The 22,147-nt window shown below is 45.0% G+C and overlaps 3 protein-coding genes across 11 annotated transcripts in view; 1 reads left to right on the top strand and 2 right to left on the bottom strand.

The window, feature by feature from the left end:
- Window positions 1–274: 274 nt before the first annotated feature.
- On the top strand, window positions 275–2,039 carry LOC105701367 (60S ribosomal protein L11). Of its 2 annotated transcripts, none has more exons than XM_012428069.2 (5): window positions 275–387; window positions 720–863; window positions 986–1,135; window positions 1,218–1,365; window positions 1,865–2,039. In XM_012428069.2, exons 1-5 carry the CDS (start codon window positions 382–384, stop codon window positions 1,990–1,992), a joined length of 576 nt encoding a protein of 191 aa, XP_012283492.1. In that variant the 5' UTR covers window positions 275–381; the 3' UTR covers window positions 1,993–2,039. The 2 variants fall into 2 exon arrangements, with proteins under 2 accessions (XP_012283492.1, XP_012283499.1); XM_012428076.2 differs by lacking the exon at window positions 275–387 and adding an exon at window positions 476–568.
- Window positions 2,040–2,180: 141 nt separating this feature from the next.
- On the bottom strand, window positions 2,181–13,218 carry LOC105701356 (myosin-3). 2 transcript variants are annotated; one of them, XM_012428039.2, is made up of 8 exons: window positions 12,521–13,218; window positions 8,969–9,523; window positions 8,253–8,543; window positions 7,665–8,144; window positions 7,362–7,598; window positions 7,061–7,156; window positions 6,648–6,737; window positions 2,181–5,264 (listed from the first exon to the last, which is right to left on the bottom strand). In XM_012428039.2, the coding sequence occupies exons 2-8, from the start codon at window positions 9,320–9,322 to the stop codon at window positions 5,055–5,057; spliced, it is 1,758 nt and encodes a 585-aa protein (XP_012283462.1). In that variant the 5' UTR covers window positions 9,323–9,523; window positions 12,521–13,218; the 3' UTR covers window positions 2,181–5,054. The 2 variants fall into 2 exon arrangements, with proteins under 2 accessions (XP_012283462.1, XP_012283470.1); XM_012428047.2 differs by lacking the exon at window positions 6,648–6,737.
- Window positions 13,219–13,314: 96 nt separating this feature from the next.
- The window catches only part of LOC105700450 (rap1 GTPase-activating protein 1), an 80,051-nt gene continuing 71,218 nt past the window's right edge, over window positions 13,315–22,147 (bottom strand). For all 7 annotated transcript variants that reach the window (XM_012426285.2, XM_012426292.2, XM_012426308.1 and 4 more), the window contains 6 exons: window positions 20,281–20,463; window positions 19,425–19,663; window positions 18,598–18,876; window positions 18,319–18,484; window positions 17,077–18,090; window positions 13,315–16,961 (listed from right to left, as the gene is read on the bottom strand). In XM_012426285.2, the coding sequence (XP_012281708.1) occupies window positions 16,800–16,961; window positions 17,077–18,090; window positions 18,319–18,484; window positions 18,598–18,876; window positions 19,425–19,663; window positions 20,281–20,463 (2,043 nt within the window). In that variant the 3' untranslated portion in view covers window positions 13,315–16,799. The remainder of the gene's footprint in view (window positions 16,962–17,076; window positions 18,091–18,318; window positions 18,485–18,597; window positions 18,877–19,424; window positions 19,664–20,280; window positions 20,464–22,147) is intronic.

The following is a 22,147-nucleotide window of genomic DNA, read 5'->3' as shown; positions in this document are numbered from 1 at the left end:
ATAAGTAGATAAAGTCATATGGAGCGTCACGAGTTTCTTCCTTTACCATCAAGAGCGAGCAGTGTCGGTAAGCGTAGGTAAGGCACCACCGTCAACTGCCGCATGGTATTACCGTCACGAGTACGTGAGCCGCCAACGGTCACTGGTAGATGGTACCGTTATCGCGAGTGCGCGAGCTCAATATCAGAAATTCGTTGTGCCGCCCTTGGGGGCAAAAAACGGTGAAAGCTAACGTATGAACCAGAGGGCAGCACAGGATGCGATCGAACGACCCTGCCCGTGAGCAATCTCCCAACTCATCTCTGCTCATCTCTGGTTCCGCTGTCGAGAATTCAGTTTCACCAGAGGGCGGTTCGGTCGAGTTTCCTTTTCCTCTCCACAATGGCGGTGAGTGTAACGGAGCAGCGTGGATTATGTTCTTTGAAATCACTAAATATCACAGCCATCGGCTGATAATGTAAAAAACCAATTTAACGTTACGAGATTTTATTGTGTCGTTCAAGAGCAAGTTGTATTCATTTGTGGATGTTAGCTAATTTGAGTTCTTTACATTGCGAGTTAGAATGAGGTTAGGATTTTGTTTTCTGGCAGCAGGCGAAACCTGCATTAACGATCAGCTTGGAGATCTAACTCTTCACACAGTCACTTTTCGTAACTGCATTACCTCGTGTTAATCTATTTTCGCCGAGTTTTGTAATAATATAATGGCACAATTTCAGGAGCCAAAGAAAGTCCCTGAGAGGAAGCAAAAGAAGGAGCCCAAAGATGCGTCAAAAAATGTGATGCGCGAGGTGCGAATTCGGAAGCTTTGCCTGAATATCTGTGTGGGAGAATCTGGTGATAGGCTCACCCGTGCTGCCAAGGTAAATATGAATTAAATTAGAATTTTTATTTCTTTTGTAGCATTTGCAAAGCGTTTACTATCGATAAACTTATTCATTTATTTGTTTTTGCTCTAAACTAAGTGGCCCGTTTTATAATTTAGGTTTTGGAGCAGTTGACGGGTCAGCAGCCAGTGTTTTCCAAAGCTCGTTACACTGTACGTTCTTTTGGTATACGTCGTAATGAAAAAATTGCTGTTCACTGTACAGTGCGTGGAGCTAAAGCTGAAGAGATCTTGGAACGTGGTCTGAAGGTAGAATTATTACATCGTGCATTTTTAATGTATCAAATTTATTAAAAATCGATTTAACTTTCATTTTAACAATTTTTTGTAGGTGCGGGAGTATGAGCTTCGTAAAGAAAATTTCTCTGGTACTGGCAATTTTGGCTTTGGCATTCAAGAACATATTGATTTAGGAATCAAATATGATCCAAGCATTGGTATCTATGGCTTGGACTTTTACGTTGTTCTGGGGCGTCCTGGTAAGTATATTTCATATATGTTATATATTTCCAATTATAGGTAACACAACAGATTATGCCAGCTCAATTGTTTTTGTGTTCTTGTAATCCTCTTAAATTATTTCTGGATAGGAACAATTTTTTTATAATGGGATTTATAATGTTACGAGATACGGATAAAATTATAGTTCATTGTTTCCTACTTAACCTCCAAAATAATTTTCAATCTTGTTATATAAATGAGCATTACAGTAAATGGCAGTTAAAATTCTTATGGTTTTTAGAATTCTGTATAATTAATGTGCACGTTGTCTGGTATCGAGTAGATATTTCTGAACTAAGGAATATCTGCCAATTCTTAAAATCCGTGCTAGAAAAATTGCTTTCTAATTGCAACTCATGCCCACTTATGCTACTGGGTGTGTTACTAGAAGAGAGCAACATTTTGTTTAAATTTATTATTTCAAGTATTATATCTTTTTTTTTCGTAACTCACTATTTCTTTTCATTTCCTCGCCAGGCTTCAACGTAGCTCACAGGAGAAGGAAGACGGGTAAAGTTGGTTTCCAACACAGACTTACCAAGGAAGATGCGATGAAATGGTTCCAACAGAAGTATGATGGTATAATATTAGCAGGCAAAAAGTAATATACATTGTATTTTACTATTGACTTATAAAAACCCAAAAAAATCTAGATGTTGTTTTCATTGTTAATATTCGCCCTTATTCTTGTAAAACAAGCACAGCATTCCTAGAGTAAGGTTGTAATAATGCTTTTTGAAGGAGTATAATTATTCAGGGAGGTTAGGTGTTGGAAAAATACTTAAGAGAATTGTTTTCGTCATGCAATACATCATTTGTTTATTCAAATGATTTACTGTTCAGAATTAGACTACTAGTGCGCAAACAAAGCTGTTGGAGGAACTGGTTTTGATACCGCATTGAAATACTACATATTAAAAGTGATTCATAAATTAAATATTACACCACTTCGTACTTTACCATGTAACCATGAAACGCAAACGTCGCTTTCCAAAAGCCATCGCTGGCATTCTATCACAAGAATTGTTACAATGTTTATGTAGTGCAAAAGAACTTCAGCATACACATCTCTCGAACAGGAACCATTGTTAGGTCGTCATACCCGAAGTTGAGCTGCTTTTTATTCCCAATGATAAACAAAACTTGTGTTTTATCTAATAATGAAACATTTAACATTCACTTAATATGACACATGAAAAGTGACAATCATGCCTTCGGTGAAGTGTGTTTTTTTCTTGCTAAATAACATTAAAATAAAACGCTTCGCTTCATATAGAGCAGCTGCGTAGAAGTGCCATAGAGGCTCCTAAAATGATAGCTTCATAATTCTTGATATGCGGTTTACTTCTGCAAAGCAGAGAATCGGTTAAAAAAATTCTGCAGTAAAGATAGACGTGGATATCTCTACCGACCCGCAATAGAGACACTCCACACGTCGAAAGCGACGCGCGTCCCCTTCCCGCTGCTGCGAGTCCTTTGAAAAACTTTTATTTAGCTAATCCGATAATATCGAGCATTATACAAGGCAAGATATTTCCATATGTCAGTCTCCTTATTTTTTACCCTACCTGGACGCCATGTCGATGGACTTCTAATTCGTAGTTTACGTAGGTCGCCGCATTACACCAATAAAATCTTTCCTTACTCCTATCACAGAATTCCTACGATATTTCTTGAAGATCGTCATTAACAATCATTTCATAGCAAAACGGAAGTACTTGATAATCGAATAAACCCAACGAATAAAACTTCGTGTAGAAAAATAAACCAAGTAATTTTGAAAATACGCGGAGCGTAAATTTAATATGTAGGTTTTATCATTGTATGAGAATTGTAAGGTCTTAACTGGTCTAACTCAAATATGATATGCTTTCCTCCGTTTAGGATTGAGATTTTATCTTTAAAGAAATATCGTTGAATTCCCCACGAAACGTTTCCATGATAAATGATAATATCAGGTAACAAGGTCAATAAAATTTCCAGCTATCCTGTAGCTGATATGGGAAAAGATATAACGCTCGGCACTCCTTAAATTTTCTTAATATTTCCCAATCGGCAAAAAATGGTCTATAACAGCCAACTTTAGGACACGCATTCAGGTCCGTCAATCATTAATTGCTTATACGTTTGGTCTTGCAAGAATGCATCAAATACTATAGAGCAAGTGGTGATTCCATGGAATATTAAAAATCATTGATATAATTTATGTTGCAAAATTATCCGACATTTAACTAGTTCGATCGGAAGAATATACAAATAAAAATGACACGATCGGCTATTGGCGATCAATGACATTGCCGGCAATAAAATTTTCGAGGAAACTAGTCGGAATTGAAAGTCACGTAGCATCGACAGTAATATTAACCCATTAAAGCCTTTGACTACTTATTTCGTCCAGGATGTTAATTCCAAAGCACAATTTCAATCTAGCGCAATTTCAAGTACATGGCAAAAGATAAACGCGATGTATTTGCAATTACGTTTGCTTTTACTTCAATGGGTTAACCGCCAAAGGATGGTGCTGTAATACCTTAGTGTATAATGTAAAGACAATGCTCTAATTGAATACAATGCCCTACATACTTTATAAGGTACTGGACAAGGAAATAATCTAGTAGAATCCACTTGCATTTTCACCTTCGATCCCGAGTACAAAGAATTGAACATGTAATAACGAAAGGAAAGTGAGAACGCGTGAAAGTGCACAGCCATCTTCCTTCAATGCCAAGTAACGAAAGTGTAGTAATTTACCGATAATTACTTTCTCAGCGTTTCCGTGTACGCGAAATTAGCAGCTAAGTGTATATACAGTGCCCTGTTCCGTCGAGGAGAAGCGATTCTTTCGGAGCTCTCGCGTTTTCTCGTACTAAAGGTCACGAGACTAACGATCATTGTCAATTAACAGGTCGAGAAAAAGAAAAGAAAAAAAAAAATGGTTAGTCCTATAAACTTTGGTATAAACTCGAAGAGTTTGAATCATTCCCATACATGATTCTAATTGCACTATACTCCTGCACACGCTAACGCTAATGACTACCAGTAGTTCGAAAATGAAACATTCAGTTGGCACTTCAGTTCTTTTAAAACACTATATTAATATCTGTACTGAAAGAAGCTGCTCTTCGTGATGAAAATAAGATACACCAGCGCCCATATTAAAAACAGTAGCTACCACAATCGGTTTGCTACTATGGAATGTGAGGTGCATTTTCCTATGCAAGTCGTGATTATAACAGAAACTTAATATTAAGGCAATGGAACCTCCATTTTCATCCGGTAAACTAAGTAGGGTGCGAGGCCCATAAAAGTTATTGCGTCCTTAAAAACGAATCCACGTGTTGCTGATCTAAATAAAATCCAACCAGCATTTATCCGACATATCAAAGCCTTTGTTGTGTGCATCAATGATATACAAGGAATACTTTTATTATCCAATTCAGTTTCTGGATCATCGCCAAAATGTTCCTAGAGAAACCATTTCCAATAAAAATCGCTATCATTAAATCACACACAGACCTTGCATCAGAATTTCTTTTGCGAAACGGTTTATGTGAAAGTAAGAAAATTCAAATCCGACTTTGAACCGTCAAAATATTAGTGGCTTCGTTGACGAATGCGAATATCTCCGAAAGAACGGTACTCTTCGCTAGGTTAATTAACACAGGAATCATTTCCTCGCTGACCTGTAGATCTTATCGATGTTAAGCTTCTCGGTGTCTGTAAAGCCCAGAATACTTTCGATGGCATTCAGGTGACCGTGGTGATTCTCTTTATCCGTTAGGAAGTAGTAAATCGCTGATTTCAGGAACTGCAACGTGATTTCTGGATCGAGGGCTCCTTGGTTGCTCTTCGCTTCCACGACACGCCGATACATTGCCTGATATCGCACAAAAATGTATTATGAGTTATTAACAATCCTATTACAGAATCATAAGAGAGAAATGATGAGTACTATTCGAGTGCACGCATTGCATCTGTATGATTACAATAAATATTAAAAGAAATCTGTACATCCTTAGCATTCATTTATCTAGATCATTATAGTACCATTTTTCTTTTTCTAGGCAATGTTTTACTTAAAAAAAGAATTTGATATCGATTCTTGGGAGAATATCGGTATTCCCAATAAAACAAGACATGAAACACAAGAGGGGGAACTGGATAAGATTTCGTCGCAATATCGCGAAGTTGTTTTTCTTTTTGCGAATGAACCTTGAACTTCAGTTTATATTAAAAATCACGTTTTGATGACACAAAGGCGGAATTGCCTTGCATTCTACAGGGAAGCAAGCGTGCCAGGCCTACACGTGGCTGAAATTTGGAACGTTCTTTGGATGAGACATATTTGGTGTTCTGATTTATCTAGATCCTCAAATAAAAGTAGCTTCATCTACTCGAGTTAACTACGACGCATTGTACTGCTTATTCATGCAAAACAAAGTAACAGATATTCACGACGACTTATCTTTAGTCGAGCAGATTGGACTTAACGGGCAGAGGACTAAATATGAATAATAAATAAAACACTGGACGTCATTCCATGAAAGTTCTAAATTTCAGTCATGCGCTGTTTCGCCGTACAAAACAATAATACCGTCAAAAGCGTGCGTGCTCACCGACCTAACGAAGAGGCTGTTTCTTCCAAGTGCTCCCAACTTACCATACTACATCTTTGTTTTACATAAACAATACTTGCATAATAACAACTGCGTTGGATGCGTGCCGACTGCTGGGCAAAGGGCATGCACTCGTCTGACAGGAAGAAAAGGAATGTCGTTGCATTCTCTCGCAGAGTAGAAGGCTTCGGAGATGGAATAAAAAAAAAACACGAAAACCTGCTTCGATATTTACTCAACATCTGGATACCAATTATATACCAGTAATAAGTGGAGTAGGTCGATTTTTCTTCACCTTACGTTTCACGGTCAAGTGTCGCGGATACTGCTTCATTTCTAATATCTATTTTAGCGACAGAAGATATACAAAGGTTTCAAAATCTGCTTACGTTTCCACGTCTCCGACCCATTTCTATGTCTTCTATTCAGCGAGAGTCTGAACTCGATCGTCGCCGGTAGCGACAACGAGGACGTTAACGACGACGACGGCGCCGGCGACAACAGGGGAACCGGGGTACGAAACGTGGAGGGGATGGCTCGTGTGACTCGCTGTGCCTCTAGGGTGAACTACGCAGAGCGAAGTGGCAGCAAAGGAAGTACGTGGGGAAATCGTTTGCGAGGCCAGTGGAGCAAGGGATACAGACCTTACGAGTGCCAAGGACCCAGAGAGAAACAGCCTCCTGGGCGGTTAACAAACGCGGGCCACGATCGGCCGAGCAGCTCGTCTCCTGGAACTAGGACCGGCATGTGGCAGAACGGGTGGAATCGTTAGTACCTGTCCACAGGGATGGACCTGGGCGAGGAGCTGCTTCAAACGGCAAACCTCGCATATTTACATACGCGAAAGGACACCGTTTTAGCTAGGTCAGGTCGCCCAGGGCCGCAAATTCAGGAGTCGAGGGACTCGAACGACTCGAGTGGAACTCAAAGGCAGGATCATCGTTCGCGAATGTCTTGCCTTGGTTTTAGGATAGGCAGACAGGTTTAGGCACCGTCGTCGTGTCGTTTCGAGCGCTCTCGAGTCTTTGTGCCCGGAGCTGGATGGATTCGTCCTTACCTTGACGTTGTCCAGCTCGGCTTGGGTCACCGTCAGCTGTTGGAGGAGCTCCGCTACGGAGACCTTCTGCTGCGGCTGTCGGGCGTTCTGCACCATCTACGACACCGAGATTCCTTGATGAGCTCGATTAAATTTAATTTCATTTGTACAATGGACGTTAAATGAATATTCTTTGCACGCAGACATCGACCCACAGAAGGGGCATGGAAATTGCTTCAATGAAGTACTTGAAAAGGGAATGAAGTCATTACCCGTATTTACATAAAGTGCAAAAAAAGGAAACGAGGAAAAAAAACCTCACCTGCTCCGCCTGCTCGAGTCGGGCTGCTTCCTGGCCTTTCGCGTACATTTTCAGGTACATACATTTGTTTCTTTCCTCCTGCTCATCCAGCAGAGCCTTCCTTTCATCGAGCTCGAGCTTGATCGTCTCCAGCTCTGCGCTCAACTCTCGATTGCGTTTCTCCGCTTCATCCAAGGACGGACGTAGATCACAGCACCTGGTATTCAGCTCGGAGATCTGCTGCAGCAGGTTTTCCACCTAAAAGACGAATGCGTTGGCGAACCACGGACATGTCGGTCTCACTGGAGAAAGAAAACTATCAACCTTATCGTTGTGCTTCTGCTTCAGATCCTGCAGCTCGTCCACGTGCCTCCGGTGCATTTCCTCGATCCTACTTTCGTAATGGTCGACAAGCCGACACCTTTCTCGGTCGGAGACGACATCGTTGCCGGAAATGGCACTTGGTACATCAACGACCTGCAAGGAGTCCTTCGAGTGCACGGATCCATCCTCGTAATGGCCCGAGTCTGCCGAGGAAGAGGGAAAGTCCAAAGGAGCTCTCCTTTCCGAGGCTTCCGGACTCCTGCTCGTCTCGAAGGATCCCTCGTTTGGAAGATTCTTCGTCGGTGATTCCGGCGAGAACGGGTCGTTCTCCCGGACGGTGACCGCATCGCTGCTGTCCGTCCTCTCGTCGGGACTATTCAAGGACGCCTTGTAAAGACGTAACTCCACTACCTCCTTCGTCAATCGGAATATCTCGCGGTCCTTGTCCTCGATCTCCTTCTTGGCGTCTCTTAAAAGTGTCTATGCAGCAAAACATTTAAAATTTAGAGATTTACTTAAAATATATTAAATATGTCATGTAGGTTTCGAAGAGAGACCTCACGTACTTCTTCGGGTCGCGAAGTTTACCTGGAATTTTCTAAGTTGCCTAGCGGCGCGCTGGGTCGGCGTGAGGTACTGTTCGTTATCATCCGGCTTGTTCGAGCAGTGGACGACGTACTTGCGGGACCGACCCGACCAGGTGGTGCCGTTCAGGGCGAAGTGCGCGTGGTCGCAGGCGCTGGCCGTGCTGCAGGCGCTGCCATAGCTCTTGACACTCTCGACGTCGCTCTCGTCGGTCGCCGTCGCCGGCGTGGTCGCCGCCGTGCGAGCCGCTCCATGACCTGGTCGCGGCCGTGGCGGCGTCGTCAGCGACAAACTCTGTGAAACAAGCAAAAGCCACATCACCCCAGTGCAAACTCCACTAGTACCGCGCATATCCAAATGACCAAACCTCGCTTCATCGAATCTCTCAAACCACGCTGAACATCCAATATCTAAATCCCGACTTATCTAAGAAATCGATGGACAAAACAGATTTTCCCTCACAAGTCTCGGCGAGCTTTCATAACGGAACGGATAAGAGTTCAGGCTCGTTAATCTACGTCAACGCAACAACGCGTAGTCACGCATAACGCTAAAGTGCGTGTCGAAGCCGAGCGAAGTCACGGCATGGGTTACGAGGCCAAGGTGAGCATCGACGAATTCAACGGGTCGCAACAGGTACCGGGATGTTCCCTAGTGGTCGCACGTCCCGCTACCGCGGAAGTCTCCACCTGGTCCCCGCTGAAAGGAGCGGTACTCACGAGTGAGCGGTGTCGCGGTGAGTCGGCACCATTCTCCGTGATGACCGGGAACTCGCTCCGCTGGTGGAGCCGGTCGCGCTCCTGGAGGCGCGGGGACGGCCCGAGAGTCCCTCGGGGAAGGTCCTGGGCTCGGTCTTGGGGTCGCTCGAGGACTCGGATCCTGTACTCGAGCCCGAGCTCGTGCCTCTGCCGACTCCGGGAGAGCGCGGAGCTGAAGCCACGCAGCGGCGCCGTCGGTGCCTCAGGGTCGCGCTCACCGCGCATGCGCGCGCTGAACGAGCGACGCAGCGGCGTCGGAGAGGGTCGGGGGATGCGCGAGTCCCCGGAGTGGAGGGTTCCGGATTCCGCGGCCATTTCCACGGCCCCGTCGCCAGCGGCGACGTCGGTCTTTCGGCGGAAGCGACCCGGGAGGGGGAGGGGCGTCGCGACGCCCTGCGAGGCTGATGCCGCTGGTGGATCCGGGTGTCGTCGTCCCTGGGGTCTCCATTAAACGGGGAATCGGCGTCGACTTCAGCCGATCGATCCCTGCGACGTGGCTCTGCCGGATACTTGCATCTGGAAGGAAGTCGTGATGGTGATTAGTCGAGACCTGGAGTGGATCGGCGGGGAGGCTATTTGAATTTGAGACTGAGGAAAAGTATTGGGTTGGGACGTAAATTCAAATTTGCACGTGAAAAAAAAAAACGGCACGAACTTATGTCCCTACCCAATGGCTGTGTCAGGCGCTAGCCCTTAAAAGGGATGTGATATAAATTATTATATAAAATACGTAGGTACGTAATAACGTACTATAAAAATAATAACTTTAGAAAGAAGTTGTAACTTCACAAGTTTTCAGGGGCTGACGCCTGTTTCACAGCTCGCGTGGTAATGTTTAATATTATTTTTTTTCTCAGCGTACCCTAGAAGGTAAAATCCAGTTAGGTCGATTCGAGTCGCTAAACTCGGTTAAGCCTCGATCGATTTAAACGACGCTTGGTTAATACAGACAGAATTTAATGCAATTATGCTCATTTAATTAGGGGCACTTAGACGTATCGAAGGGATGCTCGTCACGAGATGGTGAAACATCGGCGGACGATGTAAAGGATGTACGGAGAAATTCTAAATACATATGTCGCAGGTTTTAACAACTTCCTACAGTCGTGGTTTAACTGTCGTTTATCTGAGATAATGGTGCTCCGGTCACGATCGGGCCATTTTGCAGAAACTCGTCGATTTCCCAGGGATATATAAACATTCGACCTACAATATTGACCCGGTCTATGTACCGCGCACTTCAATTTCACTCCGTGAAATGTCCCGCTGACTTTCTATCCCAATCGGCGGCACTCTAAATGTCGCGGCGATACTGCGTTTTACGGAAGATCCGTCTCAGAGTCCCCGTGGATTGAATTAAGCGCGATCAAAGGTTAATCTAAAAGCTAGGAAACGCAAGAATTTTCATAACCCGAACCTGATTGTATTTCTTCACGACGTATCAAGCCATTTTCACGAGAACTAAGTTGTATACACTTTGTCGTCGTTTACGCGGCAGGTGCGAATTGCAATTCCCCGCAGTCAATCCTGGGAAAGGCCAGAATTGTTTTTGCAAGCTCCACGTGAAATACGTCTACAGTATCAACGCGGGTAGAGGAGTGGCATTTTAATATGTAAAGAAGTCGACCGAAACGTTCGGAACGACTCTTCGTACCGTGTCGGAGAATAAGCCGTAAGGAGTATCGAAACCGAACGCTCGATCGGTGCTTCACTGTTCCGTTCTGAGTTTGCTCATGATACGTGACAGTGGGTTGATTTAACACCCACTATATACTGCTTTTTTTTTTTTTAAAGAGGTATAACTCCAAGCAGAACAGAAATAAACTATGGTTACAATTTGACCTCCACCTCACGAAACGAACGTGTTGTAACGTCAGTAATTAGGTCGGCTCCAATTTACATCCGACCTTGCCGGAGTTGTTCTTTCGGAGTCTGTTATTTCCATTCTATGACGCTTTCGCTGACTGGAGATCCGCATCGGCGGTAAAGAAACCCGTAGAGATCTCTTCAAGATTGTAGCACTCTTCAAGAACACTTTGGAAATCCGAGTATAGACTCTCCATCCCGGAAGACGGTCTGGGGAATTCCAATTTTCCCGGATAAAAATCTCCGTGCCGGACCTCGTTCGTCGACCCCTCTCCTTCCGTTTTCTCGGTCGTCGACACGTACCCACTTTCGACGTTTTCCACGCTGTATCGGGAGTGCACCAAAACCTCCTTTCGGTCTCCAGACCAAGGGAAAGTTAAGTTGAGACTGCGGACCGCTTTAACGCTCAGCTCACGAGCAATGCTCCGCATCGAGAAAAAGAAAAAAGATCTCTGGTGCAATAATTAATCCCAGATACGATCTTACTCTTTCCTAGAGGGATTAGGAAAAGACCTCCAGAAGAGAAAGAAATAATAATCATTACGAAGAACGATACGGATATGAACGTGGGCCTATCGGCATATTGAATTAGTACACAAAATTCCCTCGTGAATAAGTCATTTACAATTGTTTCCATGCTCTACAGGTTTCTAGTAAATTGCTTTATAGCCCTGGAACATAGTATGATTCTGTACCGCTTCCAGTATTATCTGCTTGTTTAAAATTTTCGATCATCAGAATGTTTTGAAAATGAAAACAAATTAAGTCTCATCGAAAGAGAGTTAATATATTACTGTGTTAATGTTATTTAATGGACAATTTCTTCAGTGTGTTCGTTGGTCCCCATTTTCCTGTATATTTTGGCATCGGAGCCAACAGTAGTAGCCAACGAAGCAAGTTTCAAGCCACTAATTGTGTCACGTCAGCAGGTAACCACTTCCGTGCGTTGCTCGGCAACGCGATAGGCAAAAGATGCAAAATTCGTTACCAATACTCTCACACTTTATAAAAGTCTCATTTGCGATAAGGCATTTCACAGTAGTCGTGGGTGTTATTTCGCCCAAATTCCAGCTGATTGCTGTATCTAATTTGGCGTCGAATTTACGCCGACTCTCTGTGCATACGCTCAATTCTCACCTGAAGCAGGTGCCAAATGAGCAGTTAAATTTTTCTTATATATTTAAAAAAGAATAAAAAAACATTCAATACAATTTCCAGTACTCGTAGTCTATCGGCTCCTTAAAATCGAGCATTCAACTAGAGCAAACGTCATCGTCGCCAGTTTCAATTCACCGATTACGGCACGATTAGATGCGACTTCATTTTGTCTCACCTTGACACATATAAACGCAATGCTTAGGTACGTTCTCCACCTAGTTCACATCCGCCTCCAGACGTCCTGCTGAATCTACTCTGAGGCCTCGCATTATTTCTGATTTCGACTCACCGTTGCGATTGCGTCCAATCGGGCAGAGATTTATTTATTTAATTTGACACCGCCGCTAAGGCCGGCTGGGGAAACCCAAACGGAACGATCTAGTTACTTCACACCCGGCGCCGTCTCTTTCATGCGATAACACTCAGATATTAGATATTAGAATCTGATATAACGTAGCTATGTCTAAATAGGTATACATGTGTACTTACGATCGTTTCACAACTTTGAATCGGCCCGATTCGAGCTGGGAATGTAGGCAAATCCGGAACGAAGGTACGCGCTCGCGAGAGACTCGTCGATCCAGGCGAAGAGGTTATGGTCGAACTTGGAGCCGACGTAGCTGTCGCAGCCGTCGGAGCGGGACGCTTTAACAGGCACTCGTCATGCCACGCGGGCACAGGCGACTTCCTTGTTTCGTTCGTCGACTACGGCGTTGGGCGAACTAGATTTACCGCTAGCGATGGCCACGGATATCACTAGATATCGCCTGGTATCGCCGGACGCGTAAGACTGTACGTATGCGACGCTACGAGTTGCGCTTTCGAGGCGTCGCTGTCGTCATCTCGCGGAAGCCGGGGGAACTAGTAATCGCAAAATCCGATTATCATCGGTAAAATAAACACCTACCAATCCTTCCAATAAAAATGTTAATTAGAAAGATGTAAATGTTACAATATTGACATTCTTGTTAATACACATATAAGTAACGGATATTGATATCTATTGACTCTATATCAATTATATCCTAGGGATATCTAAATTCTCACGTGACTTTTCAATGTAAAGATGGATGATTTAATATAAGCGTACAGTTTGATACTTTAAAATTAACTTTGTATATTAATCTAATTGGATTTATTAAGTTGCTTACCCCGTACTCTCCGAGCGATAATCTAGGCAGTCAGGAATATTGCAAACCGATCTACTTTGCACAAAGCACAGGGTGGGATCAATAATCCTCCGTAAGGTTCAAGCTTGTATTGAGAATAACGAAGCTTGCAGACACGTGCACTATTTTTCTTTATTGTACAAATCTTAGACATTTGAACATTAAAACATGATCTGCCTCGTCAACATCGGTATGCGCTGTCCGGAATTAGATTTTTTTACACAGATCTTATAGGGTTCATCTCTCCTCTGTCTTAATATTGAATGTCGGAAATGTAGATCAATTATCGAGATTGAAACGACCCATGAAATGGGATACGGAAGGGTGTAGTGCATTACGTGTAGAAATGCACTTTTTTTTTTCAGCAGGCGCGTGAAACAGACATAATTTCGCGGGTATTTTGCGGTTCGCATACATCTTCTCTTTGTCCAAACATTTGGTTTTCTACCTATCGATTTTTCTAATCTGTTGACTCCCTTTGACAATGTAATAATGATATATCCTCTTTGAAGCTACGATCCTCGGTACTACAAGGCCAATGTAGGAATCATGTCAGAATCGATAAATTCAGCTTAGACTTCAGATAGAGCGACAGTCTTACTCTACGGTTCTAGACAAGAGAATTTTCTTACACGTATGTACAGTATGTAAAAATATGATGAAACGTCGATATACCGATCATACCGAGCTAGTGATAGGCAAAAAATAAATTTCTATCTCGTTAATCAGAAAAACAAAGCGACGTGTCTGTTGGTGTCACGATATAAGGCAGTGGTTGAAATGGTGTTGCAAAGTTATGAGTCCCATGACTCTCCGAAACACTCAATCGTCATGAGCAACAGTTAGTTTCCGAATGAAAGACCTAATGATGCTACGTCGAAAGATTTACACTAAATTAGGACAAATAAATATACTCGAATAAAAAGATATGCACACATATGTACATCATGTTACACATTCCGCAGTGTTAGAAAAATAAGTAGATTAAACGACGCGTTCAAAATGATTGCATCCTAGCACTGTGTTAGATATATTTTCCCTTGGTTAGAAAAGTTATTAAATTCACTTTAAATTCGACTCCCTAATTTCGATTGTTAGCTGACTGTTGGCAGGTGACCGATTGATTAATATCGACGAATCAAAGAGTAGAAGACGCCTCATGGTAGAAAGATTGTTAAAAAGCGTAAGTTCGATGCAGCTTTCAATAAAAGCCTCGAAGGACACGATGCATATTGTTTTTAGCAGTCATACTTGATATGTCAAACGTAGCAAACATTGTGTCGCCCAGATAGCTGAATGTTCAACACATATGGCGAATAGGTGTGTAACTTTCGATTATCAGTAAAATGCCGATATCGGTTACTTATATTTGGTCTTAATCATCCGGTTCGTCGTAATAAAATTCGTCCAAGGGATCATACAATTGTAAAAATGGCATTATAATTTTCTTTTTTACCCTGCAGATTAATGCTACGTCGACGCATAAAAATGCTACCTGGGCGCTGGTAATACTTCTCAAAAATAAACGCGCATTTTTGGACGTACAAAGAACGCTCGCCGAATATTATTTAGGAATGTTAGATCAACCGCCCTTCAACAAAGGCCGTTTCGGAGTCAATCCTTCCAGGTCGATTTAGAATCCATTTTATCGTAATATCTTTTGACGTATATATATATATTTATTTATATATATTACCAGGTCATTTAATTATATTACTAAGCTTCAATTGGCTCTCTTCGCGGATAAAGCGTGTCCCGTCATTTTTCAATTGACCTAAGAGGTTTGTCTCTTTATTTCTAGGCGACAACAATGAATAATAGTAATAAAAACAATAATAAACTCCTTCCATTGGTCGAAATCCCGTGTGGCTGACCTCTTCGATAATTGCTCGCTCGTGCTTACGGCAAGTAATAAACTACACGCTTACATCGGTGTAATAAACGGAGAAACGTAGGAAAATAAAAATATCTTTACTACCTTAAACTTTGGTATCGTTAGGTATGGGTCGACCCCCGTTTATCTCAAGCTTGCGTACGCGCGAATTCTCGGCAAAGTCAGAGGTCAACGGCGGCAATAGAGGAGGAAACACATCGAAGGAATAGATGAGAACTGGAAGATGCATCTGGAAGGTGGGTTAAGAAGAACTACTAGGTTTTGTACAGTCGGACTCTCGGAAATGCCTGGCACGTCCAGTCATTCTTTTAAGATGAACCACGTCGAAAAATACAACGCACTCCCCGTATACTGATCTGGCCTCAACGTTCGTTAAAAATTTACTTTCAGCTCGCCGATCTCGTACGCGCGAGCCATGCGCCACGACTTGCTCAATTTTGCACAGTTTCCCTTAACATGCTACAATTCGCCGGGTTCCACGATACATGTTAAGCTTTTAAGATTAATAATTTCTCCCTCGAGTCCTCCCGAGTTCCATATTGCCCTAAATTGCTCCTACGCTACGATAGTACTCTAATACGATTTTTACTCGGAATTGCCTGGCAAGTCGAGCGTAATGGCTTTCAGGAAATAACGAAATTCTCTAGCGGATTATATTTTCGTCAAAGGATTCTGATCGTTCCTGAGACGGCATTTTCGCGGACGGTCGGACCCGCAGCTCATTCGCTCCTTTCCCTTCCCTCGCTCTCTCTTCCTCTCCTGAAACTACGTCCTACTTTTCTCGATGTCGCACGAGAGAAGAAATTTTCACCTCTGAATTAGATCTCTCGCGGTGGTACCGTGCTAAAATTGCGACGCGGTAGAGTTAGTGGTGCAATGTCTATTCTATTTCTCTAAAAAATTTGGTGTAACTTATCTCTAAACATTTAATATCTACGTACAAAGTACCGAAGGGTAGTTTTACCAACGAAGGTTTGGAGTACTGAATCTAGAAAACATAAAGAGGTCGAGGACGAGGGTGGGACCCTCGTATTCGACGTTAATACTTCGATAGACTTCCACGAGAAAATAAATATTCTCCTAAGGGGACTTTAGCACGGATTTGAACGTGTCCGTTCAAACCGTGGTACCAATGACTCTGAATTTCCGAAAACGAAAGACACCTTTCTTGAGCGCTCGCTGCTGGCACAAGCGCGTACATTGATTGTCCGTGCAATAAATAAGTAAGTGGAATCCACTCGCAGGAAATGCAATGCGAACATTTTTGCGCTCGGTCATTCGGATGCCGGGGAACGAAGGCTGCGAAAATCTAGGAAATCCAGGATCATTGGAACCAGCGTCTGTACATCTTCCACTCCGGATGTGACTTCACATCTACGCGACGAAGCCGGACGTTTCTCCACTATGACTATGAGAGCACCTTACAACTACCTATAAATTAGCCGATAACCATTTCTCGCGAAAGGCGGACAACTACTTCCGTAGCACAGAGCCTCCCTTCCCTCCGCTCGTAACAATTCGAGATCGCTCCATGAATAAAGAATTGACCTCTAAATCCTTACCATGACATCGCCTGATGTCCAACCGTTTGACTATTCAGCTCAGACGAGCGTTGCGACGCTCTTCCCGCTCTCGAAACTCAACGAGTTGTATAGACTCCACGGCTTCTCGTCGAAGATTTCACCCAAGTTATCCACAAGGGTGTTCACACGGTGGACGTTTGTTGCTGATTGTTATTGTCAAGCGGGACGGTGGAGCATTCCTTCAACATCGCTCTTAACCGCAATATCTCTTTCGATGCGGTGGCCAAATCGGACTGCAGCTGCAGCTCCTTCTCCCGAAGTCGCTTGATATCTCGTTGGCAAGTCTGCAAGCATCAATGCAAATTACAACCTTAATCATTGGCGATTTACAACATTAATAAAAGAAGTAAAACTGTAATTCCTAAATATACCAATAAAACGAACATAAATGAAACATACCACATTTTGCCTCAACAAGTCCAGTTTGTCGCACTTCAGCCTGGTGACTTCCATTCTCAGGGTCTCGTTCTCCCCGCCATCTTTGATCGTGCTTCTGGTAGCATCATGGGTCTCTGCAGAGCTCATCGATTCTAACCCCGTGTCGCTGTCAAGGTACACAGCTTGGTCCAATTCTAATTCGCTATTTAGCGAGCTGTCGTCGCTTTCGGAAACGACGCGTTGGCCCTCGGACTTTTCGCCCACCTCTCTAGTGCATCCCTCCCGTTTGCGGAAGTTCTCATGACTGAGCCATTGGCAGCTCGAGGAGGTGGCAGGAAAGACGCTCCCAGTGATGGTGCCCATGGATCCGATGTTCCCAGCAGCGACATTGGCCGCAGACTTTTCGTGATTCGCCCCAGAGGCAAAGGGTACATTCGCGATAGGAGCGACGACGTTGACAGTGACAATGGACGAGCAGGTGGAGCCGTTTGCAACAACGACGGCGCCATTTTCCGCAGGTTTATCGCTTTGCTGTTGAGATCCTGACATCGTGGGGCTGCTTTCGCAGCTATCGGAGACAGAGGTCCCATCGTGGTTGCCACGATCAGGATCCCTCTTCGGGGTGAGCTCTGGCGAACCCAGGGGGCTGGAGATGGGCTCGATGGAACGTTTGTTGCAGTTCTTCGAGGATTGCCGATTGCTCGGCGGGCTCGGCTCCGAAGATGTCTTCCTGGCCAGCTGCTGGGGAACGCTATCCGTGGATGCGTTCCGTACGCGGGATATGAGCGCCTTCCGGACGGTGTCGATGAATCGGGAACCGCTTCCTCCGCCACCGGAACCTGACGCCGAGGTCGACGCGTCGCTCCCGGTGGGACTCACCGGGTACACTCCTCCCACGCTGTTGGCACCTCCACAGGTACCGGAAACTCCGGCTACCCCGGGTTCCCCGATGCCGTATCCAGCTCCCAGGAACTCGTTCGTCTTCACCTGCAGCTCCTCCGTCAGAGACTCCAACAAAGCTGACCTCGTTCGCAGCTGGTTATCGGGGAAAACGAAATACGGGAATAGATTAGCCGCTCGCTTCGATGGAATTACCGGTAAAGACGCTGTCGAGGAAACGGCGAAACGGGAAGGCAGAAAAATAAGGTAAGTAGTTTTCACTCCTACAAGTTCCATCTGCCGTCCCTCGTAAACGCCTTTAGCAGTATTTGTTGAGTACACCCGCGGGGCTGATAATACCCGTATGACTCGGTGGTACCTTACCTCTAGCTTTGCAAACTTCTCAGCCTTGTAGGCTGCATTTTCAGCGTTGATCAGCTTCGTGAGGAGGAACTCCTTGAATTCGACGCCTCGGAGGAAAACCGCGGGGGTCGGTAATGGAGGACCGAACCAGGGCACGTCGTCTCTTGCCGTGATGCTGACCTTATACCTGTTGATAAGATAAGGAAGTAGGAAATTTTGCAATGAAGGAAGTGGAAGGCTATTGATCGAGCTGCCGAGCTCGATTTTCTGTTCACGTGTACAATGTTTGTTATCGGTTACCTGGCGTTAGGACCGCAAGGCTCCACAACTTGTACGACGATGAACGCGTGAAGAAAGTGGCTAGCTATCATGTCAGGGCTGAAAGGAGTCGGTTCCTCTTGGAAGATGATGGCTACGATGTCGTTACCGATGTGCCTCTTGCGCTGCAGCTGCTGAGAGTCTCCGTGACTGTAAGGGAGTAAAGAGGCAACGTGGAAGAGGACCTCTCTGCCTCGGAACACTTCGTACACGGCGGAGTCACCCGTTTGGCCATGTCGAGTATCCAAGCCTCCTCGGTAACTGAGAAAAATAAAAAAACCCCACGTTAATATTAACCATGCAGATTGGATTACCGCTACCGTTCTACAATATATCAACTTTCACTTAAATACCCTAGCTGAGAGGAAAAGAGATTTTAACTAGGAAGCGTTTTGATCTTATAAAAAAGAAACAGTTAAGGTGGCATGAAAGTGTCATCTGAGAAATCAATGGCTTACCAAAGTTTTCTCCGAACCGAGGGTGCCGAATCGTTTGAAATTTTTCCACGGGAATACCACTTTAAGAAATGTCCCGACCCCCATGAAATGTCATTTGCTATACAGAATTTCAAAAGACTTACAAACAAAATAAAAAAAAAGAATTAAATCTCCTGGAGGTCAGAACCTTCCTCAGGGCCTCCTTATTCATGTTGTAAAATTCGAATACTCCGGTGCACCCAATTCGGAGAAAAGTTTCATAAACGAGATCCTTCGGACGCCGGTTTCTTGCCACCTTAAGGTACCGTCAGGTGGGACGTAAGAAAACTGTCGAGGTCCGGAGAGCGGTCGGTTGGCGAGGTCGTTAAGTACCCTTTATGATCCTTCAGGTCTATCCTCTGGCCGAGCAGGTCCAGGAACTCCTGGAACGCCGGCGTCATCTGCCTGTTGCCGAAGAGCTGTTCCTCGGTGACCTGGCCAGCCCGCTGGTGCAGAACGCCGAATTTGAACCTGGAGACCAGGGCGTGCTCGTCGTACCTGGCGATCAAGGCGCCAGCTCCGGAGCATACCACGGGCAACAACGAGTTCACGTTCAACGACTCGTTGATCACCTGTTCAAATAGAAATTGCCGACATTACCGAACACCTCCAACATACGGAAAGACGGTCCCGCGGTTAATATCGACGATTCCGTCACGGCCGCTCTTAATTCCACTCCGAGGGAATTCGTGCCGGAGAGCACCGCAAACACGGCGCACGGCCCGAATTAACGGCGCACCGAGAGAACGAGTGCTTTCCAGGGCTTCGTTTTAATTACACTTGAGGAGTATCGGTAGTTCCGCGGGGCGTTTCTTTGTGCCGCGGCGAGCCCCGCGCGTCGCCTCGATTGACGGCGAACAATGTTCCCCGAACATTCGCACGAAGCGCCGACACCTCCCATCCGTGCCGATCGCACTTCGATCTGCAATTCAGATTATTGGTGCGGCCAACGCGATGGGAAATGATCGTTTAATCCGCTCCCATTTAAATATTCGCAGGGCTCGGCGTGCAATTACGCACCCGTTACGCCGCGCGTCTTTCGCCATCTCCGCGTTGGGCGCGTAAAAAGAGGACCGTTTCGAGGGTTTCGACAAACCTGGCGAACGGTACCTCGGTGAATTCCACTGCGAAGAGCTTTCGCGCGCCTCTCGCTTTTCCTTTTTCTTTCCCGCTCTTTCCCTCGACTTACCTTGACCATTTTGGCCGGAGAAGGACTCGGCCCGAGCGTGGAGGCCGGTACCAATTCGTGCGCCGAGCCGGTCCGCAGCCGCAGAAGGACGCGCCAATGCTCCTGCCCGGCGACCGTCTCCGCCTTCACCGAGACTAATACGGGGCCGCTCTCGCTGTCCCGGCCCACCAGGTTCACGTGCTCCTGTTTCGACAGAGCACAAAGTAACAGGTTTTATTGCCGCTGCTTGAAGGCGAGCCTCGAGAGGCACCGGGATCTGGCGCACTTTTCTTCCCGTTTTGTTCTCTTTGGCTATCTACCGAGTATGCACTTCGTGCCTAAATAAAGAAGAATCGCTGTCGAACCGGTACGCCAAGGTTGGGCCAAATGGGTTGTAATAAATACTCGTTTATTAACTGCGGCGTTAAATAACGTGGAAATGGGATTTCTAAACCCTGGACCATGCGAGCATCGTCTCAACGGCCGTCGATACAACGTCCGTCGCCTTTGTTGTAATTCAACGTCCGTCGTAACGCACGTCGTTTATGGCGCTCGCCTGGCCTCGGTCTAAAACGGAAGAGTTGAAGGACTAGTCACCCTATTTTCCACCCACCCGAAAATCAGGCAAAACGATATTCCTCTCCGAGAACTGATTGTTTCGTGGATTTCGTATGATAAGACATAACAATAATTCTGTAAGAAGTGACGATTGGCGTTAAAATTTGCGTAACGTCTCGAAGATTTTGAATGTCCTGCGTACGATTTCCTTCGACCCAAATAAGTTACCACGGGAATTGGAACGCTTTTTACGTAGAAAGGATCCAGTTAACATTTCTGATTGATCCAGCAGTTACGAGTGTCAGTCACACTTAACTGTTTATATGGAAAAAAATAAAAATAAAAATAAAAATGAAACTTGCAAGCGCATGCCAATCAACCGGTTGTTTAAGGCAGTTCTCAGGGAGTTCGCAAGAGTGGGTCGAAACGAAATGCGAACGCGAAGTGGCCGAGCCAGAATACGCGATTTACTTTAACGGTCAATGAAATACAATAACGGTCGGCCTATAGAAAAAATTCGAGCCGTTCTGGGTGCCGACTCGAGCGGAAATCGCCAATGAATGGCGGAGTCCACGACCGTCCGGAAAGAAAAAAAGTCGACGCGACGCCGCGCGTCGCGGCGCGACCGGATGCGGCGCGGCCAACTGCATCTGCATTATAAATTTCTGAAAGAGCTTGTCGCCGTACGTGACCGCATAGCATAGCGCAGCTCGGCGGAATGTCGGCATATAAGTGCGCGTTGTACCTGGTACACCGACACACAATGGAGTAATGGACGCGAAGTGCGTAGGTCGGAGCGTTGCGTCTCCTAGAGGACGCGGTGAAGCCGATTCGGAAATCCTCTTCGGAAGGCACTTCCCGATGAATCGATATAAAAACGGCGCCGAAAAGAGATCAGAACGGCGTCTTATTGCGCAACCTCGTGGAGAAACACAGTTCAGTACTTGTTATGCAGGCGAATAAAAATGTAGGATTATATCTTATCGGTGGATACCGAATAGAAATGTTCTGTTACACTGTATGACGACTCGTGAAGATAAGGCTCGTGGCTGGTATCCGTGATTAGGTCAATTTTCCGAAATATGTATAATTTACGTATACTTTACGTACATTCTACATCTACTCAATATACGTTTTGTGTCTGTCGTTCCAGAAACATTTTTAACAATTTTCAGGATAAAAGAGGGATATCCTCCTCCGCGCGTTTCTCGTCTCCGGTGAGCCCATATCGTAATTAGTTACAGGAAAGAGGAGGATTCTATTTTTCACGTGGCTTTAAATACATCGTTGCGCGAAGTGACACAGTACTTCTCCATGACTTAGTCGACGT

This window comes from Orussus abietinus, unplaced genomic scaffold (genome assembly GCF_000612105.2).
Source record: "Orussus abietinus isolate OABI.00-Male unplaced genomic scaffold, Oabi_2.0 scaffold177, whole genome shotgun sequence".
Classification (NCBI taxonomy): Eukaryota; Metazoa; Arthropoda; class Insecta; order Hymenoptera; family Orussidae; genus Orussus; species Orussus abietinus.
This window is presented reverse-complemented; position numbering and strand designations above follow the sequence as displayed.

Excerpts from the sequence above, each read along its gene's own strand:
- LOC105701367 (XM_012428069.2), top strand. Across the intron at positions 1,136-1,217 it reads TCTTGGAACGTGGTCTGAAG|GTGCGGGAGTATGAGCTTCG; the intron begins GTAGAATTATTA and ends AATTTTTTGTAG. Across the intron at positions 1,366-1,864 it reads CGTTGTTCTGGGGCGTCCTG|GCTTCAACGTAGCTCACAGG; the intron begins GTAAGTATATTT and ends TTTCCTCGCCAG.
- LOC105701356 (XM_012428039.2), bottom strand. The coding sequence starts at position 9,322 with ATGGCCGCGGAATCCGGAACCCTCCACTCCGGGGACTCGCGCATCCCC. Across the intron at positions 7,599-7,664 it reads AGCAGAAGCACAACGATAAG|GTGGAAAACCTGCTGCAGCA; the intron begins GTTGATAGTTTT and ends TTCGTCTTTTAG. Across the intron at positions 7,157-7,361 it reads GACTCGAGCAGGCGGAGCAG|ATGGTGCAGAACGCCCGACA; the intron begins GTGAGGTTTTTT and ends TCGGTGTCGTAG.